The sequence below is a fragment of the Platichthys flesus genome, chromosome 11, assembly GCF_949316205.1.
Source record: "Platichthys flesus chromosome 11, fPlaFle2.1, whole genome shotgun sequence".
Lineage (NCBI taxonomy): Eukaryota > Metazoa > Chordata > Actinopteri > Pleuronectiformes > Pleuronectidae > Platichthys > Platichthys flesus.
Window position 1 is genome coordinate 25,475,706 of NC_084955.1, and position 20,572 is coordinate 25,496,277.

Below are 20,572 nucleotides of genomic sequence, written 5' to 3' on the forward strand. Positions count from 1 at the left end.
ATCCTCCATCTTGTTATAATGACGCGTCGCAGCTACGAGGCACTAATCACCCCCCATACTTCACAGAAGGGGGCGTTCCCTGGCGAGCAGATGTGCTGTGGTTCGATCCCCGGCTTATTGAGGAGAGAGACCGAGCCGAGGACAGACGCTGCTGCCGCCTCCGCTGTGCCTCAGACCCGCTGGACTGGGCCGGGATGGTCCCCTGCGGACAGCAGTGAAAGGAGACACTGTCCTCTCCGTCTGTCCACCGGGACACCGAGGCGAGTGTCTTCGTTCGGCGGAGACATCTGTCCCTCATCCGCAGCATGGAGCAGCCGGAGCGGGAGCACCGGTCCGAGGAGGACACGGAGTTCGAGGACGAGGAGGTGGACCCCAGAATCCAGGTCGGTCATCTCCAGGGATTCTGATAGATTCTGATCTGCTGCACATCTGGATGCGATGTGGTCCACACGTCCTGCACGTGCACGTGATGCGCTAATAACCAGATCCTCTGCAGGCTCGTGTGCTGGTTGGCTCCAGCTCGGCTGTTCATGCACTCATCATTATTAAATCTGCTTTTAACCCATATGTATAAATATATTAATGTATGAGGAACAGAGAGAGAAACATCTGGGTGGAAATGCGTGAATCTCAGCCACATGCACGTGAAGCTGATTCTTTAATTAATCCGTTAATTGTTAGATGATGATTTGATAGAAAACACTCACAGTTTCTGTCACACAACAAACACACAATGTAATCACAGTGTGTCAGTTTAATATATTGACATGACTTGTTGTGTGTCTCATGTCAGTTTGTTGTGTTGCTGCTTGTTAAAGTAGAAATGACCCAGTTTGACTTGAAGGTGCCGACTCATGATCTGATCTGTGACGTTCTGTCATTTCACCTTTTAAAGACCTGCTCAGGTTCCACAGTCAGATGAATATGTATAAATTCTGCTGTGGAAGATCAGTGGTGAATCTGCTGACTCAGCTGCAGGCTTTTGGACGAGTCATCCAAGGCTTCACGGTTCAGTTCAGGTTCTGGACGCAGCTCCCGAAGGCTCATGAATATTCAGTGGACTCATTTGGTTGAAAGAAGAAATTCATAAACTAACAGTTGTTATTTTTAATACAATCAGGATGTTGCCAGTCTTCCCTCCTTGTGATTCCAGGTTTCACATTGTGTCCCTCTCTCCTCCACCTCCTCCTTCTTCATCCCTCTGTTATTCCCTCTCTTCCAGGGCGAGCTGGAGAAACTCAACCAGTCCACTGACGACATCAACAGATGCGAGACGGAGCTGGAGGTCAGTCTGTCCTCACTCGTGTGTGTGTGTGTGTGTGTGTGTGTGTGTGTGTGTGGCGGGTGTGTTGGGTTGTGACTCATTGATCATGTGATCGCTGTGTGAGAACTTGAGAACCTCTTCTGCTCACCTGGAGAACCTGAGTGGACCTGTTCAGGAGATGCAGCAGTTTCCTCTCTGACCTTTGCTTCGTCTCCAGACCGACTGTTTGTAAAGTTTATGATTCGCTCTGTGTCAGCTGGTCTGAACCCAGTCACGAGACACTCACCTGGGCCATCAGGGCCTGTTAACTTGCATAACTGTGCTTTGTGTCCCATTAAAAACCAGTAAACCAGCAGCTTCACACGCTGCTTTACTGGAGTCAAGGTGCAAAGTCTTGTCTTTACGCAGACGGAGAATTGTGCTTCGTGTCAGTCCGGCAGCTCGGAGGTTAATTTGTGTCATTAGACGGTTTTGTTTTAAAGGATATATAATTTTTTTGCTGGAACAAGGTCGTGGATGTATCTGATTGATTGATTGATTGATTGATTGATTGATTGGTGACAGCAGCTCACCAGCTCCCCTTGCATCTCCTCTGAACAGAACTATGTCTCCAGAGTTTTTACTTTCTGATTTATTTACCCTCCCAAACAAGCTTTGCCAAAACTACCGGGCTGAAACTTGTGCTGGAAGATGGGCCGAGAAAGAACCCATTACTCCTGGGTGGAGGAGTGTTTGCATCACTTTCTTTAACATTGGGATTTGGAACGTGTTTTGATTTCCCAGATAATAATTCAAGTATCTTAATAATTATAAAATCTGACATATTTAGAGGACTGATATCTGACTGTGAGCAACTTGGTGCTGCTTGATTGAATTAAAGGAAACTGTTGTGAGAGCTAATCTAGTTCTTGTTGTCATTATATAAACTCTTATTAGGATCTAATTCTGTAATTCCTCCATAATCTGCAGTGATGATTCATTTCAACAGAGAAAAGGGAGCCAGGTTAAACCAGTGGTCGTTCACCAGCAGCTCTGGTTCCAGTAGCAAAGGGAATTGGTTTTGAAAGCCCACAAATCAATCAGTACCCTCTTAGCTGTGGTTTTGAGATGGGTTTGCGTCTCTCCTGTAGATTCAGGGACTTGTTGAATCAACAGCATGTGCTTTGTTAAACCTTGACAGATTTATATTTCTGTGCCTTATGGCTCCTCTACAGTCAGAGGGATGGAACCCAGCTCCAGAACAGTAGAGAGCAAAGCCGCTGGATGTTCTAACGTCTTTGAGATGTGGTGCAATCGAGATGTTTCTCCTCCCGACAGAAACGTCAATGACGTCAAACTAACTCTCTTGAATTTGTTCGTAACTGAGCTTAAAGGATTTGTTCCAAAGTTTAAAGAACCAGAGAAACCGAAACACACAACTTCAAACATCTACTGTTTGGTTCAAGCCCAACACAAGAATCAGTTTGTTCTGGTACGAGATGATGTGATACTGCACGGTACTGAACTTCAGTCGGACGCCTCTAGATCTGAAAAGATAAATTTATGAACTGAATAATAATCCAGTGGAAACTATTGTGCTAATCACTTTATCCTTGTCAAAGTCATTTTCATGCAAAGACGCCAAAAATGGTCCGGTTTCTGTAAATGTGCTGAGTTAGTTGATGCTCATCAGAAAACGTTTTTCTGACATGAATCTAATAACCGACCGACTAATCGATACAAACGTCCCAAATCTCAACAATGGAACTGAGATATGAAATTATTATTCTATTTGAAGTCCATGAAAGCAGAATATTTATATCCTCCTTCACGTGTCATTAGCTTAACTTAGATAATAACCACAAGATGGCAGACGCATCGAGAAAAATAAATGTCTAAACTGAGCCGGGCCCCAAATATCGAGGTCTGCGTTGAACCATGGATTCAGAGACTCGTCACCAGCCGACTAATCGATGATGGAAATGATCTTCAGTTGCAGTTCCTCTCTCAGTCTTAAGAATGAGGTCCGAGACATCAGCGTCTGGCTCAAGGACACTTGAGGACAGATGCTCACCATCACGTGACCTTGACACCAGACATTCCTGAAAAATACCATAGTCTCTGTTTACTCCTCGTTCGACCACATGAACACACAAAGGGCTTCAATCCTATTTTAAATGAGTATTTCCCTTTTTTTAATATCAGTTTCAACCGAGCTTCCTTTTGTTCTGTTCTCACAAAGACATCAGCTGTGATATCGTCAAACTGTCTGACCCAGTGTCCACTCGGCTGATGTGAGGCCTAGGAAGATGACAATGAGAGACGTGGGGGGGGTGTTGTGGGAAATCCAGCCACGCGAAGAAGCCAATGTACTTTGAAAGCAGCGATGCAGCTGACATTTAATTTAGCAGATAAGTCGTAGACGTGTTGACGAGGTGAAGTGCGTCAGTGGAGGACGGAGACGCTGCAGTCTGTGTCCACAGAGACTGAGACACACAGGACGAGTTCAGTCTGTGTCCACAGAGGACTGAGACACACAGGAGGAGTTAGAGAGCTGTCTTCTCCTGTGTGTCTCAGTGTCTCTGCAGTCTGTGTCCACAGAGACTGAGACACACAGGAGGAGTTAGAGAGCTGTCTTCTCCTGTGTGTCTCAGTCTCTCTTCAGTCTGTGTCCACAGAGGACTGAGACACACAGGACGAGTTAGAGAAGCTGAGTTCTCCTGTGTGTCTCTGTCTCTCTGCAGTGTGTGTCCACAGAGACTGAGACACACAGGACGAGTTAGAGAGCTGTCTTCTCCTGTGTGTCTCTGTCTCTCTGCAGTCTTTGTCCACAGAGGACTGAGACACACAGGACGAGTTAGAGAGCTGTCACTCCTGTGTGTCTCAGTCTCTCTGCAGTCTGTGTCCACAGAGGACTGAGACACACAGGAGGAGTTAGAGAAGCTGAGTTCCAGCTCTGATCGGAGGGTTCACACCCATAAGCAAGAAGCCGTCTGCAAACTGAGGCTCTTTATTCACAGTCACTGAGCACAGACAGTTTCATGACTCTCTTCTTCCCTTGAGACTGTGAGTCAGCACTTTACACCCCCACTCACCTCTCAGTGATAAAACAGTTAGTGGATTGAGAAATGTTCATTAATCATGTCTCTAGGTCAATTCATTAGTTCAAGCTTCTCAAATGAAAACACCGCAATCGATTTTGAGGGATTTCGATTTGTTAACTTCAAAGTTACTTGGTCAAAGTGTGAATGATTCATCCTCTGGGGACCATGCAAATTGGGGCAAAAATTAAATTCCCCTCATAGTTGTTGAGAATCATTTTCTGTTTAATGCTGCGACTGAAGCTAAGATGAGCATCGGATCAGTTTGATGCAGAAATGTCGTCAGGGAATGATTTTGAATGTGTAGAGAAGATGGATGGAGCGTGGACCCGTTTCTTTGAAGGAGTGATGGATGTTAAAAGAGAAGTTCAAGGATTCAAACATTCATATGAGCTGAGATGCAACTGAAACGTTCTGAAGAGGGAGAGCGTGCACGTTGTGAGGATGCACAGTTCAGTGCTTTTGTGCAGTTGTGCTTTGGACCAGTTGTGAACAGTGGTGATCAAATATAACCAGAGGGAAATGTCTTAAGAAAAACTTCAGTGAGTCACAAGCTTCTTCAAAGCTCGACATATTAAACATTGTTTTTGATCAGATGAAATCTAATTAAGCCTTTTTAATCAAATCCAAACACAAAGTGGATTATCAAGCTCCTGGAGATGTAAACATTTCATTCTTCTTTATCACACTTTAACACTTTACATCAGTAACACGGGGGAATCTATGCTCTACAGTCACAGACATGTTAGAAACAACAGACTCTTTAACAACAGACAGACCAAGAGAAAAGCTGCTTCTCGTTTCAGATCCGTGATAAGAAGAAAAATTAAAGTTGGCTCCGCTAGTTGGTTGAAAACATTCTCCAGTTGACATTTAACTGGTTTGGAAGTGACAAACAATAATAATCTGGACACATACCAAGATGCCAGAAAGATAAATGAGTTACAGAAATGAACATTATGTTTATTGAATGTTCTACTAAGAAGATAATGTTCAGATTAAGGGTTTGAATTACAGTATATTGTTCAGTCAGTTTTTTAATTTGAACAAATTGCACCGATTCATATACACGAGTTAATAAACCAACCAGAGAGCTGCAGTAAGAACACATCTTTGCACATCTAACTGGTAGATGAACTTGCTGGTGTCTGTATCGACTCATACAAACATATCCAGTCTTTGTCTTTCAGAGTTTTCCCTCCTCCGAGTTACAGTTTGAACCTGTGGTTAGAATCTAAAGTTGAATGGGACTGAAACCTGATTGGTCGATCTCTCTGTCGACTTCAGGTGTCACATGAGTTTTAATTTCATTTCCTCAGCATCAAACACAAGCTTTTGTCTCGGCTGTAATCAAGCGGTTTTTCCCCTTAAACTTAAGGGTTCTTTGTGCTTGACCTTATCTTCTAATAAAAGGACCTGGGACTGATGTCGCTTGTAAACCCCCCCCCCCCCCCCCCCCCCATGGAGCGATGGAAGGAGGGGCAGGATTAATAATTAAAGATTCCCCCAGATCGTGTTTTTCCTCTGAGTCTCTTTCTTCTTTTCTTCTTGATCTGAGCAGATTCTGTTCCTCTCAGATCGATTACCAGACCGTGATGGAATGTCAGTCTGAGAAATCCCCTGTGACGAGCTCAAGCGGACGACCCGAGCTCTCTAACACGGAACGAGCGGCGTGTGCGGCGCCAGATAACAGAATTATATCAGACACTAACTTTTCAAAGGCGTTTAGAGCAGATTGGCTGGACTCTGGCTTCTCCTCTGTTGTATCAGGACGTTCTCATAAAGCTGTGTCAGCTTTTTTCTGGAGCATGATGTGAAAATACTTCAGCAGATTATATTAAGTTTAGTGGCTGGGAGTTAAAGTTATGTAGAACTGCATTTTTGAGTTTTTACAGTAGATTTTGGACTTGTGGTTTCTTGTGACTCATCGCTGAGGCAAGTTTCATTTCCACAACTGTACAAGCAGGGAGGTGATGGAGGTGAAGGGTCAGGAGCTGCAGCGCCCTGACCACAGATGAAGCAAGAGCTCATTCAGAAGTGAAATGTGAAATAAAACACTACAGATCAAATCAATAAGAAACTTCTGATTGAAACTATCATACATCAGTCAGCACGGGGGGGGGGGGGTGCAGGACAACACTTCTCCACTTCCTCCCACTATCCAGAAATCTAATGATATCCAGAATACGAGCACTGGTTTCCTGCGTATTGTTTATTTTACTGAAAATATGAACTCAGCCTTTTCTTTCTGTCAATCAGGACTCGAGGCAGAAGTTCCGCTCGGTTCTGGTGGAGGCCACGGTGAAGCTGGATGAACTGGTGAAGAAGATTGGCAAGGCCGTGGAGGAGTCCAAGCCTTACTGGGAGGCGCGCCGCTTGGCCAGACAGGTCAGTGAGCAGGGACTCAAACCCACTGGGTCCACCCGACCCGTCTGTGGTCGGGTCGGTTCTGTCGGAACACGTGAGCCGACTCGATGGTCACATGGGACATCGGACTCGCTGCTTGATTCTGAGATGTTAAATCGATTAGAAGATTTTCATCTTCTGTATGATCCATCAGCCACTTGACTAGAACATGTTTTCCCTTTGGGGCTTGATGTGAAAATAGGATCTGCAGTTATTTATATAAATCAATTATTGAAGCATATAAACAAATTAGTTTAGGAATTAAACATTGACTTCACTGTGACTCTCAAACTACTGTTTCTTTTGCTGATTTTCTTTTCACTGCAGCTTATTGTTGGTGCAGATTCTCTTTGGTCCCTTGTTGGATCGTGTGAAATGTTCTGGTCTGAAATCTTCAGAAACAAATGTTGAAGCTTCAAGACAGATCATTGAAATGAATGTTTTGTGATCATTTTTCATATCAAATCTGTGTAAATGTGTTTTTATTAGGTTGATACCAGGTCATTTGAAAACACTTGCTTTTTAGTTCTGTGTTAAATCGAGTGGCCTCACAGCACGAGGGTTCCTGGTTCGGATCCCGGTCCGGCTGTTTGGAGTTTGCCTGTTCTCCTTGTGTCTGGGTTGGTTTTCTGTCGAGACTCTTAATGGACAGTTGGTGTGAATGTGGTTGTTTGTCCATATTTGACATTATTGATAAGATAATCTGGACTTTTTATTAGTTTTGCCTGCGGGTGTTTTGCATGGTTCAATTTTAATCGATTTCCGTTCTTTCTAAATAACATTTGTCGACCTTTTTAAATGGAGAAAACATAATTTCCATGCTTGAAGTTTTCAGTCTGGTTGATCAGGACCAATGCAGAAATTGGGGCACAACTTAGAAATGGTATCAAAAGGAACTACACAATCATTTGAGACCACAATCTCTGTTCCCCTTGTCACTAAGTGTGTGTCTGTGTGTAGACGGAGGAGGAAGCCGCCACCTGCTCGTCTCGATGTCCCTGCAGCTGTGAGAGCTCGAGCAGGGACGGCAGGGACGAGCCTCTAACAGACTTCACTGTGTCCGTCTCTCGTGGGAAGACCCTGTGTGCATGTGTTCACATCGACAGACACACACTCTGGAAGTGTGAGTGGGAATTTACAGTTTTCTGCTGAAATGCAGGCGATGGTGAAAGTTTCAGTGAAGCAACTTTAGTTCCTCTTTCTGAGATACTAGTTCTTTTCTTAACCTGTTGATACCGAAGGTTTCATAATCTCTCTTCCTTGTGTTGAATTTGAGCTTCGTCACAAAACTCAAACATTTTTGGTTTTCGTGAACGATCAAGATCCAAGACCTCTGTCTGTAGCATCTGGGCTCCTAGTGGGAATCAAACCCCCAACCTTGCTTTACAATCAACAAAGATCTCTGGATTAATTGAGAATGAAGATCTGATGAGAGAATGAGAGTTTTATCAGAGGATCTTTATGAAGAATCACCCCCGTGGGTTCGGTGTGTTCAGCTTCTTGATCGTCACGTCCTGAGAGGAAGTGAGATGAGGATGTACAGCATGTGATTGGTTCACTTCCCCTCACCTGCTGCCCTGATCCACCTTGACTTTCACCTCCAGAGAACAGGTCTGGAACAACGTGGCCTCTAACTGTGAACGTGCTGCAGCTGGAGATCGAACACAGAGGAGCAGCTGAGTTGATGCTTTTTAAAAAGTCTCTTCTCAGAATGTTCCATTATGTCTGAACTGTCTTTGTCTTTGTCTCTGGGCTCTCGACTGTTGCTCAGACGTTTGCCTCACTTCCTGTTGTCAGGATCCTTTCATGTGAAATACAGTCACACTTCTGAGTTAAGGTATTTGTTGTTGTTGAGTTTGAGGAAGCTCCTAACTTACTCTGCACCCAGTACTAGGTTTCAAGCCACGGGCTTTAAACCCACAGCCACCTGTTCTAGTTCTATGAACTATGAAATCATTTTCCATCTGATCGATCCCTCGTTCTGATCCCCCCCCCCCCCCACACACACCTTAGTGCTTGGTTTTCCCTTCTCTCTGATTGGTGCAGACTGCAGTGGAGCTTCTATCAGATCTCTGGTGTAATTCTTTCAAATTTAAGGACAAGGTTTTGCTGCAAATCTGCGTAGGAACATTCTGAATGGGGGAATGTTTGTTTTGCTTCACAGCTGGGATCAGTTAAGTTCAGTATCCCATAATAAGGACGAGGCCAAAAAGCCGTATTGATCATCTCACTTCCCCTCAGGTGCCCTCGCCCTCTAGGTCCTTTCTTTTTAAACTAATTCAGAGCGAATTAGACGATCAGATAATAATCTACATCTTTCTCTGCACGAACAATTTGGTCTCAAATCCCAGTCAGAGAATCTATCATCGTCTGTTTCTCTTCTTGTTTCCATCTCAGCTGCCCCCTCAAGGCTTTTGGGTCTTTTCCAAGAAGGTCTGATATTTGGACTCCCTGCAGCTTTGTAGACTCTGTAGACTTCACCCTCTGAAGAGAGGTCCTTGGAACAGAAATAGAAAAGCAGTAAACAAGTAAACGTTTGTTGGCGGCTGTGAATGTTTCTTTCTTGTCGACCACAATGTCTTTAACAAAGCTGTTATCACGGAGGGGGGGGGCTTCCAAATAGTCGCAGACACAGTTCGACAAATGGTCTTGATGTCAGTTATTTTAATGATTTGCCGACTATGAATATCCCAGATTGAAGACACACTGCGTCTCTTTGTCCCGACCTCGTGTCGTCTTCCACCAGTTGTTTGTGTTTTGACTTTGTTCCCTCTGTTGATGTTGTATCACACTCTTTCCTCCTGTTTTCTGACTTTGTGTCTTTACTGAACTTTTCCTTCTGTTCTCACTGTGTCTTTGTCTGTTTGGAAACCTTCCCCCCCCCCCCCGCTCTCCCGTGCACTGGGATTAGAAACACATTATTTGCTGGAGCAGATAAGCGGCCGGCAGCTCCCTGGGAGCGGCTGGTGGAGACAAACGACTCGGTTTGACCTCGACTCCAGATAGAAGATAAACTGCAGACGTGTGACTGAGAATGTGGATAATCTACATTTCTATATCTCGCTGGCAGCTAGTCATTCCTAAGTGCGTCATAGCGGGGGAGAACTAACAGGGTTTCTCCTGCTGAGTTTGACCGAGGTCTTTATCCAGGTTTTATTTAAGTTTTTTCTATCAGGCAAACTTCTTCTGAATTTAAAGGAGGCACATTCTGCTCACACTCATTTTCACATGGGGAGAGTTTTATACTTTTTGAAAGAACAGTTCAGATTTGGTAAAACAACTTGTAAACGTTCCGATCAGCCGGGTCTCCTTCTGTTCTATCATTCATCCTCTGCACTGGACTCTGGGTCTGTGTTCATCAGAGGTCAGAGGTTCCCATGTGTGTTTGTAATTCTTAAACTTTGACACACACACATTCTACAATTCAACAAATGTTAAATTAATCTGCTGTGTGACCTAAACCTCAGACTAGGTCTCTTTCTCAAGGATGAACTAAAAGATAAATGAATCTTTAAGGTAAAAGCTTCTCCAGCCGTTGACTTCATGGCTCTAAGCTCTTTTCCCACTGGTCTCACACAAGCTGGTGGATGCACTCGACCACAGAGGAAGTGGGTCAGGGTGACGAGGCTGAAAAGGCTCAAGCGAGTGCACGTGGTCTCATCTCTAAGTGCTGACTCCAGTGAGGCCGAGCCGCTGCCTCTGAAGTTAAACTTTCAGCAGAAGGTTGTTTTTTTTAAACATCATGAAATATGCACCAGCCTCTTTTCATTCCTCTCCAGTCTGAGCTGCAGATAGGGGGGGGTGTCGGATTTCCTCGCACACTATCAGCTGTCCGATGGCAACACAAAAACACACAATCGCGGATCCAGACTGTGGAGGAAATTAAACTCTTCACCAGCTCCATCGCTGTTATATTTAAAACCATTGACAGGTTAACGGCTTCCCTTGAATCCAGGAGGTTGTGTGTCTGCAGGTCGGCTGGGGGCTGCAGGGAGTGAGGTACGGTTTTAAAGACAAGAAGTTAATGCACAGGATTTAGAAGCAGATCCAAAGTGAGCCTCTCCCAGAGTGAGGAGGTGTCATGACTCAGCAGTTTGCAGATCAACACAACTTGTGTGAATTCAACCTTTTTACAGAGGTTTGTGTTAAGCCTCTAAATAAAGATGCAAGTCCACGTCCTCCCTTTGAGCAAACATGGAGGCCCAAATTTCTTTACTGCAAATACCGCCATGTTTTTACAAATTACATCCAGATTATTATATAATTTAAAATATTTAGATCTGAACAGAGGACAAGTTGCTAGGATTTGGGGAATTAAATAAAACTGGAATAAAGTGTCAGATGTTGGGAGATGAAAAGAGAAAGATCACATATTAGTTCAAAACAGTTTCAAACACTTCCCTGCTTCGTTAAGTCCCAGATTTAATATCACATGGTATTAAATGTGTTCTTTTTTTGGGGGGGGGGGGGGTTGACTTGAGCTTCACCTCCTCCTGCGTGTGGAGGCCGGAGTTTGAACAGATGTCAGATTAGTGGGGCGGGGGGGGGGGGGGAGCAAATCCCCGGAGAGATTTTCTGCTGCTGGAGGGAAAGAAACAGGATGAAGTGAGAGGAGGAGAAAGGAGTCGGCTGCTGTAATGGACGAGAGGGTTCTGACTCAGTGTTTGTGGTGAAGACCAAAACCTGAGCCGCAGGGAGGAAGAGTTGTTTTGGCTCTAGAGCTCAAACCTCCACGAGGCCCCACAGCCTCCTTCTGACAACACATCTAAATTCACTGGATCGAACTTTATCTGGATCCATGAATTATTCTCTGAGGAATCACAGGAGTTTGAAGACTCCTCCTCTCAGTCTCTTTTACCTTCTTATCACCTCTCTCCTTGTTGCTTGTTCTTCTCCTCCGCTCATGTCCTCCTCCCTCTCTTTCTGTCTCCACCTCCCCCTGCTGGAGGCAGCGCACGTCAGTGGTGCTGATGGAGGAACAGATGTGGACGGAGGGATGGAGGGATGGGAGGAATCAGGGGAGGAGGGGTGGAGGAAGCGGCTGTATGGTCAAAGCCATCTGGTTTCGTGGTGGCCACCTCACACACAGCCACCCGTGTGAGTCTGTTTGTGTGTGTGTGTGTGTGTGTGGTTTGGGGTTTGTGACCGTTGCATAACATCTCTGGCACTCAGCTCTGACACGGTGGAATATGGATTTAACTTCACATCACAGAATGTGACTAACAATGTGTTATTTATATGACAAAGTGACATAATTAACACATAAACACAAGTGATGACACATTTGTTAAAATTAGACAGTAGATGTAGAAGTTGATCTCTTCATCTCTTCACACAGCTTCGGTCACGTTGGTTCAAAGAAGCTTGGTGGAATGTTTTCATTAGAATCCATCTCGTGTGTCTGGATCTCTCTGGCTTCAAAGTTTTCTGATGATTAAACAGCTTCATTCAGTTCTTTCATCTCTGCAGCAGAAACCTTTTGTTTTCATGGAACTTGGTTCTTCCCTCTGGGTCCTGGTGAATGTTCAGCAGCTTGTGTTTCATTAGATTTCACTGACTCCTCCTGTGCAGAAGCTGTGAGTGTTTGCTTCTCACTGAGCATCACAGCAGCTTCCTCCTGGGCCGGGACAGATCTGGGTTAATTTGCCTGTTGAAGAGCGTGAAGCGGACATCACAGGCGGGTGGGGGGGCTTCCTCCCTGCTGCGGGTTCAACCCTCAACCTCCCTTTAGAACCGTATCTAGGCCAGACCCGGTTCCTTCATCCCTCCCGGGGATCGAACATCGACATGAAATGTGGGTTTGCTTGAAGGCTGGGGTCAGTCGGGGCCTTGTGCAAGAGAAAGGAGGCCGTGTTTATAGCGGCTGCACGGAATCAGACCGCCGGCTTTAATGGTCGTTACCGTCCCAGTTTGGGCTCTGGCTTCGGACTATTTACAATTACAGATTTTCCAGTAATATTTGTCAAATCAGGTCATGTTGATAACAGATCCTCCTGCTCCTCCTCCTCCTGCTCCTTCTCCTCCTCCTCCTCCTCATCCTTCTGCTCCTCCTCCTGCTGCTTCTGCTCCTCCTCCTGTTCCTTCTCATCCTCCTGCTCCCCCTCCTGCTGCTCCTCCTGCTCCTCCTCCTCCTCCTCCTCCTCCTGCTCCTCCTCCTGCTGCTTCTGCTCCTCCTCCTGTTCCTTCTCATCCTCCTGCTCCCCCTCCTGCTCCCCCTCCTGCTCCCCCTCCTGCTGCTCCTCCTGCTGCTCCTCCTCCTCCTCCTCCTCCTGCTCTTCCTCCTGCTCCTCCTCCTCCTCCTCCTGCTCCTCCTCCTGCTCCTCCTCCTGCTCCTCCTCCTCCACCTCCTGCTCCTCCTGTGTTGGAGACAAACAGGGCCCTGATTCCTGTCATTCCCTGACGTCTGACTGTCTGAATTACCAGTTGGAGATATTTTGTTATTTTTAAAAACATGTTGACTGTGAAGCCGTAGAAGAACAAGTTAACATCTGAAGACACTTAGTGAATCACTAAGATCTCCTCTTCAAACCTTCTCATTTTCTAACAAAGCTTCATCTTCCTGTGCATTTTAATGTAATGCTCTTATTGTGTTCTCCTGTTGTGAAGCACTTCGATGAGGAGACGTCTCGCTGTCCGTCCTCCCGTCCCTCTTCCTTTGTGTCTTCCTCCACCTGCAGAAGTTTGACCGATAAGGACGTTATGGATGTTGGACAGATAATACAAATGCAATACTGAATCCAACTGTTAAGATCTGAGGAGGTGTCAGTGTGTCCTCCATCAGTTTTATTATGAAGGTGTGTCTTTTAACAATGAAACAAAAAAAAAATTCACGGTGACCTGGTTTTATGAGTGAAAGCAAAAGATGCAAAAATATAAATAACACTTGATTTGAAGCGTGTCGACACTTCACTGAACAACTGAAGCTCAACAACAGACGAGGAACTAAGTACAGCAGGAAAATAAACGCTTGATTCTTTCACTTTTCTCTTTGTTCTACTTTATTTCTGCCGCCTGGCGTCAGCGTCGTCCTTCAGCTGGTGGAGGGATGGGGGGGGGGAGAGGATGAAAACGTGAGAGAGATGAAAGGAAGAAAAGAGAAATGGAAAAACAAAAGACTAAAGTGTCCGTCACGGTGTCAATAAGCAAACAGGGACAGTTAGTTCAGAATGTTTCAGTCACTGAAGTTACACAATGACCCATGTGAGCTTTTTACAGACGTGTTCAGATGATTTATCTTATCTGAAATATTAATTTATTATTTAGTTGTTTTTCCTCTCTCTCTCTTTTCTTATCGCCCCGTCTCTTCCTCTCTATCCATCTTCACCCATTTGTCTCCTTCCATCCATCTCCTGCTTTCCTCTCATCTCTCCCTGTTTGTCTCTTTCTATAAACCACTTCATCCCTCGCTCCCTCTCTCCTCCTCGTTTGCCTGCAGCCTCTGGGACGTTCCCCGTGTCTCCTGAGAGGAGTCGGATGAGTTGAGGAACTCGGAGCTTTACAGAGCTGAGCTCAGAGTCTCTGGGAGAAAAAAGCATTTTGCTTCCAAAGGAGCTTCAATTATTCACGAGTGGGTTAAACAGAGAGAACATGTTGTGTTACCTTGTTGGAGACTGAAGGAGGAGGAGTAACACAGTTTGGGATCTAACTGGGTCAAGTTCACATTTGATTTATTGATTATTAAAAAATCCCCTTGCTGCAGACGTGTTTTCACTTTTACTGTTAGGGACATTTCTAATCTGGGTTTTTCACCTTCTCTCAGGAAGTAAATTCATTTTATTTTGAATTCTTTGTGTCATGAACGTTGGCACAAGACGTTAGGCTGAAGGAGACGCGTGGCGTCCTGCAGCGGCGTGGAGCACAAAGACGATCACATGACGCCAACAAGGCCGAGGTTGTGTAGCCGTGCTGGCGCGTTGTCGACCGTCGATAACGACATTACAGCGAGCATGATGTCAGAGCAGCTGCAGACTGAAGCCGACCTGTTTTCATCAGTTATACACAAGTACACATTCTCCCATTCACTTACATTCAAAATGAGATGTGGGTTTCAGTCTCACATCGATTCTCTCAAAAGCTCCTTGTCTGGGGTTGAAGTCCGTGTCGTCAGCTCCAGACACCACATCACGAGAGGGGGGGGGGGGGGCTGCTGACATCACACACAATTGTCTCTATCAGAAATCGTTTGCAGCCTTCATACGATTTTTTTTCTGAAGCTTCATCCAAGTGTTCATCGTCCTCTTCTCTGGAGCTGATGCTGGTTGCAGATCACAGCTCAGCTCCTGTGCTGCTCTATCAGATTCACACTCACGTGATGTCGATCGGGCATCGATCTCATGGTGCGGTAGCGTGTAAAGCCTCAGCTGTACGGCTCCACCTGGACCACAGCGATGATGTCAGGGACGTCCTGTGAGCTTCATGCTGTGAAACTCTTTCAAATGTGACCTTGAATATAAAGAAACCTGCAGACCAACATGAATCCAGCTGCTTCGTGTTCCTCAAACCAAAGACCAGACCTTCAGTCAGGTGATCACTCGGGTTGATGATGCGTCTCCGTCCTGCAGGCGCAGCTGGAAGCCCAGAAGACCACGCAGGACTTCCAGAGGGCCACCGAGGTTCTGCGGGCGGCGAAGGAGACCATCTCCCTGGCCGAGCAGAGGCTCCTGGAGGAGGACAACCGGCAGTTTGATTCCGCCTGGCAGGAGATGCTGAACCACGCCACCCAGCGGGTGAGGGGCCAGAAACAGACGTCATTATATTAACAAACCTGTTTGTCTTATTCATAATGCAACAGAGTTGATATATTTTATCTGACCATGAGTTCTGATTGGCTGTCACAGGTGATGGAGGCGGAGCTTACTAAGACGAGGAGCGAGCAGCTGCACAAGGAGACGGCGGAAAAATACACGTCTGCGATCGGTCGCATGAAGCAGCTGGAGAAGAAACTGAAACGCACCATCAACAAGTCCAAGTAAGAGCCGCCGCTTTAAAATGGCCGCCGCTGTAGCAGCTTGACGGAGAGAACGAGGTCGAGTGGATTAGAGTCAGAAGTGATTTCATTCCTATCTGAATCCAGAGAGCTCAGCGCTGCCTCGTGTGGCCTCAGCAGGGAGTGCGTGTTGACCTGCTGGTGCTGCTGGTGCTGCTGGTTTCTGCGTTATGATGTATTTGTCCCTCTGATCTAATCCCTTCTCTGACCCCTGCTCTTCCTCCTCCTCCTCCTCCTCCTCATCAGGCCCTACTTTGAGATGAAGGCCAAGTACTATCTGCAGCTGGAGGTACGTGAGACTGCTGGACTCTGACCTCACCACAAACACCAGCTGCTTTCAGATCAGTGTGTTTCTGTCTGTGACATCATCGTGACCCTCCTCCCCCTTCACTCTCTCTCTCTCCTCCAGAACCTGAAGAAGAACGTGGACGAGCGTCAGGCCAAGCTGTCTCAGGCCAAAGGCGAGTACAAGGCGGCCCTCAGGAACCTGGAGAAGATCTCTGATGAGATCCACGAGCGGAGGCGGAGCTGCGCCATGGGCCCGCGGGGCCGAGGCGTGGGCGCCGAGGGCGACAGCGTGTCGGGGGAGGACATCTCCAGCTTCAAGATGGAGTCTGATGGAATCTCCAGTGAGTGCAGTGTCTCTCTCAGGTGTTGATTCTCCCAAAGAGTTTGAAGGACAATCGGCTCTTTGAAAGATAAACAGCTGAATAAGCAGTTTTATTTCTGGAGGAGAATCTGATTCTGTAAACTTGTTATGTATCAGTCGGGTGGAGGGAAGCAGGTCCGAGCTGGAGCTCCTGTGAAGCTGAGATTCACACTCGAGACTCAAAGAGCAGAACTTTAACTGATCAGAGGAAACACAACCAGCTCCTTGTCTGATTCTCTGAATTCCTGGTTGTGATTCTTGGAAAGTTTGTTTAAAGGACTTCAGAGAAAACTAAGTTATAGAATCACAGCCGAGTTTAATTGAGTTGAATTTGAACCATTTGTTCCTCAAGTTGAAGCGTCTGTGATTCGGTTCCAGAGAAAACTCGATGATCTGAGCCTGAGAAAAACAATCTGATAAATAAATCACCAGTCGGACGCTTTAGAAACTGAACACAGCAAAGAAGTAAACAAGGATTTGAACTGGGAGAAAACACAGAAGCTTCAGGACAGTGGGAGGAACATCCAGAAAATACAAAGAAAACAAACAAATAAAAATAAATCACCTCCAGACACAGTTTCCTCTAAAGTTAAAACCTCAACACGTAATTGTTTTATCACCGTTTGCTTGTAAATTTCTTCTCCACATCTTTCCCTCTTTTGTTTCTGTTCATTCTCTCATTTCATTCTACTCCTTTCTTTTCTCTTTGTCGTCTTATTTCTCCCACTTCCTTCCTTCCCTCTCTTCATCACCACCTTCTTGTTTCCTCTCCTTCCTCCCTCTTTCCCTCTTTCTTTCCTCCTTCCGTTCTTTTCTTCTTTCTCATCTCATTTCACCTCCTTTCCTTGCTCTTGCCTTCTCTCAACTCCACCTTCTCGTTTCCTTCACTTCCTCACTCTGTCACTCTTTCTTTCCTCCTTCCTTTCTATTCTTCTCTCTTCTCATTTCACCTCCTTTCCTTCCTCTTGCCTTCTCTCAACTCCACCTTCTTGTTTCCTCTCCTTCCTCACTCTTTCCCTCTATCTTTCCTCCTTCCTTCCTTTTCTTCTTTCTCATTTCACCTCCTTTCCTTCCTCTTCCCTTCTCTCAACTCTACCTTCTTGTTTCCTTTACTTCCTCCCTCTTTCCCTCTTTCTTTCCTCCTTCCTTCCTTTCCTTCTTTCTCTTCTCATTTCACCTCCTTTCCTTCCTCTTGCCTTCTCTCAACTCCACCTTCTTGTTTCCTTTCCTTCCTCCCTCTTTCCCTCTTTCTTTCCTCCTTCCTTCCTTTTCTTCTTTCTCATTTCACCTCCTTTCCTTCCTCTTGCCTTCTCTCAACTCTACCTTCTTGTTTCCTTTACTTCCTCCCTCTTTCTTTCCTCCTTCCTTCCTTTCCTTCTTTCTCTTCTCATTTCACCTCCTTTCCTTCCTCTTGCCTTCTCTTAACTCCACCTTCCTTCTGACTCCTCCCCTCTGCAGTGGCGTCGGTGTGTTTCGATGATGACCCGTGCGGGGGGGGCGGCGGCAGCGTCATGTCTGAAGAAGACTCGGAGACACAGTCCACCTACAGCCTGGGTTCGACTCCCAGCAGCCCGCAGGATCTGATGGCGCCCTGCCCCTTCGCCAGCTCCTCCTCTTCCTCCTGCACCTCCTCCTCTTCCTCCGACTCCCCATCACCGACGCCCTCCTCCTCGTCCTCCTCCCCTGCTCCTCCCTCCAGGCCCAGCAGTCTGGATCTTCCCAGCACCGTGTCGTTGTCGGACTTCAGCCTCATCTCTCCGGTGCTCGGGCCGCGGAGCGAGTGCAGCGGGGCGTCGTCGCCCGAGTGCGACTCGGAGAGAGGTGAGAGACAGGAAGGGGGGGGGGGGGCAGGCATTTTCATTCTTCATCACATGCATGAAGAGAATAGCTGAAGCTGGAGTGCCGGGAATCTGAGCTTGTGTTTGAGAGCAGGGTGGTTGGATGAACTCGATAAGTCAAAGTGAGTAAAGCTGCTGCACAAAGAGAAAAGCACCTCGATGTGAAACGAGTCCACCTGAGACTCAGCAGAGAGAAACGGACGCAGGTGAGATGGAAGATGTTTCAGAATCTATTTCGAGTCGGACGCTTGCAGCTGCTCCAGCAGGGGGAGGGAGGATTAGTCAAAGTGACAGCGAGCCCGAGATGGAACCTGGTCCAGATCAGCTGCTGCACCGGGTTCCTCTGGTGTTCATCAGTGTGGTTTCACTTTTCATTTCAGCAACAAACACTTTATTTATTATTATTATTATAAGTGTTGATACATTTCACTGAATTGAAAAACCACTGGTCCCATCAAACCTAAAAATATCCAGTGTTTAAGCTGCAATTCTTCATATTGAGATTTTATTTTTTTAAAGTCGTGAACTTGGGTCTGAAGATTAAGTCAGTTCAGTAAATCATTCAAACTTGTATATAAACAGAAATAAAGAAAATCCTGTTTTGTAAACATACATAAAGAATAAAATCTTTAGTGCAGATAAACCAGGTAGGATGAACACAAAGTTTTCTAACTGCACTCTGCACCACAGACTGTTGACGAAAAGCTCGGCAGTTTATTGAAGCAGTGATGGAGAATGAGAAGGAATAAATCTGAACGGGGACAAGAGAACAAATGTCCTCTTGCATTGAGGCCTAAACCCTTGAGTCCATAATAACCTATGGAGGCTGTATTAACCGTTGGTTGAATTGCAGGAGACCGTGCAGAAGGTGCCGAGAGGGAACTGGACAACGCTCCCGTCACAAACAACAGCAGCAGCAGCAGTTCGATTCCGGCCACCAGGAAACTCTTCAGCCTGGAATCACGCTTCAGCTTCCTGAACCTGCGCCGCCCCCGCCCCCCCGACAGCACCACGAAAACAGACGGCTGTTCCCAGAAGGCCGAGCGGTCTGGGTTCACGGTCAAATGACTCTGAGAGAGAACTCGACAGCCTAGACTGATTCAGACCCAACGATGAACAAACTCCTGTGTGTTGGGATTGTGTTGGCGATGGACTAGAGATTATTGTTTGTGTTATTTTGTCACGTAGCAGCTGAAGACCTGAGGATCAGGGTTTGGTGTTGGATGGCTGTTCCTCCACAGAGGAGACGTTCTGCTTGGTTCTGCAGAACGTGGAGATGTTCAATAAACAAGTTGGACTGTTCATCCTCGTGTGATCTGTCGTATCGTCCTGAAGTTTGTGTGAATTGTTCAAATGTGGAAGCTGCTCAGCTGCAGATCAGAGTATAAATACACATGAATCTGAATGGGATTAGGAAACTTTTACTTCAAGTCGCTCGACTCAGCACAGACGAGCAGTAAATACACAACATGAGATCTGATCTGAGTCAAAGAAATTCTGTGAACACACAACTTTTATTAACAGATAATTAATCACAGCAACACCATCTGTGATATAAGGTGTTAAAATTGGTTGAATTGAATTCATATTTAATCTAATGCTCTGTTTCTAAATGCTGAATAGTGGGACTTCAAAGTAAAAGTGTTACCTGTTGTGACTCAGCTGAAAACATGTGCTGCTTCCGCTCGGCTTCAAAGCGACGTCATGTGACTTCTGTGTCTCTTACAAAAGAAAAGTTGAATTCATAATAAATAAAACAGCATCTTATTTAAACCAGTAACCTCTGGAGCTCGGCTGCAGCAGCGTCTTTGAGTCTTTGGCTGAAGTTTGCTCGTGTGCGTTGTTGACGTGTTGCTGTGTAACTTCTGAAAGACGACATGTAACATTTCTTCTTTTTACGAATGAAAAGTTAAATTAATAAAAAATAAAACACTCTGGTGCGTGTGGGTAATGTTCTCAGACGTTAGCAAACTGTAACCGACATGTGACTCAGCTGCTGTTGCACATAATTTATCATGACATCTTTTTAATGAGTTATTAAAATACTTTGCCGACTCTGGCTTCAAATGATGGCGACGGAAGAGATCTGGGATATTTAGATTTCATTTCTGGAGAGTGGGATGAAGTGGGAGGCATCACCTGCTCTTATATCTTAACATCAGTTTAGGATTAATCTCTTCTTAGGGCTCTGAGGTTATTTATAAATATGATATATGATGTATTTAGAGTTTGTGGAGTCGGGAGTAAAGAACTGAACCTGAATCTGTTTGGATCTAATCTCACCTGCTGGTGTGTGAGAGAGAGATTGTAATCAGCTTTTACCTGAAGAGAAACCTGAGTAAATAAAGA

The 20,572-nt window shown here is 45.7% G+C and overlaps 1 protein-coding gene across 1 annotated transcript; it reads left to right on the forward strand.

Moving 5' to 3' along the window:
• Positions 1 to 109: 109 nt before the first annotated feature.
• On the forward strand, positions 110 to 20,157 carry sh3bp5b (SH3-domain binding protein 5b (BTK-associated)). The gene is made up of 9 exons (XM_062398778.1): positions 110 to 383; positions 1,223 to 1,285; positions 6,604 to 6,732; positions 15,312 to 15,476; positions 15,588 to 15,718; positions 15,983 to 16,025; positions 16,146 to 16,365; positions 17,844 to 18,206; positions 19,077 to 20,157. The coding sequence occupies exons 1-9, from the start codon at positions 306 to 308 to the stop codon at positions 19,289 to 19,291; spliced, it is 1,407 nt and encodes a 468-aa protein (XP_062254762.1). The 5' UTR covers positions 110 to 305; the 3' UTR covers positions 19,292 to 20,157.
• Positions 20,158 to 20,572: the final 415 nt, after the last annotated feature.

Coding starts and splice junctions, on each gene's coding strand:
- sh3bp5b (XM_062398778.1), top strand. CDS start 306: ATGGAGCAGCCGGAGCGGGAGCACCGGTCCGAGGAGGACACGGAGTTC. Junction 15,477..15,587: donor TGAACCACGCCACCCAGCGG/GTGAGGGGCCAG, acceptor TGGCTGTCACAG/GTGATGGAGGCGGAGCTTAC. Junction 18,207..19,076: donor CGAGTGCGACTCGGAGAGAG/GTGAGAGACAGG, acceptor GTTGAATTGCAG/GAGACCGTGCAGAAGGTGCC.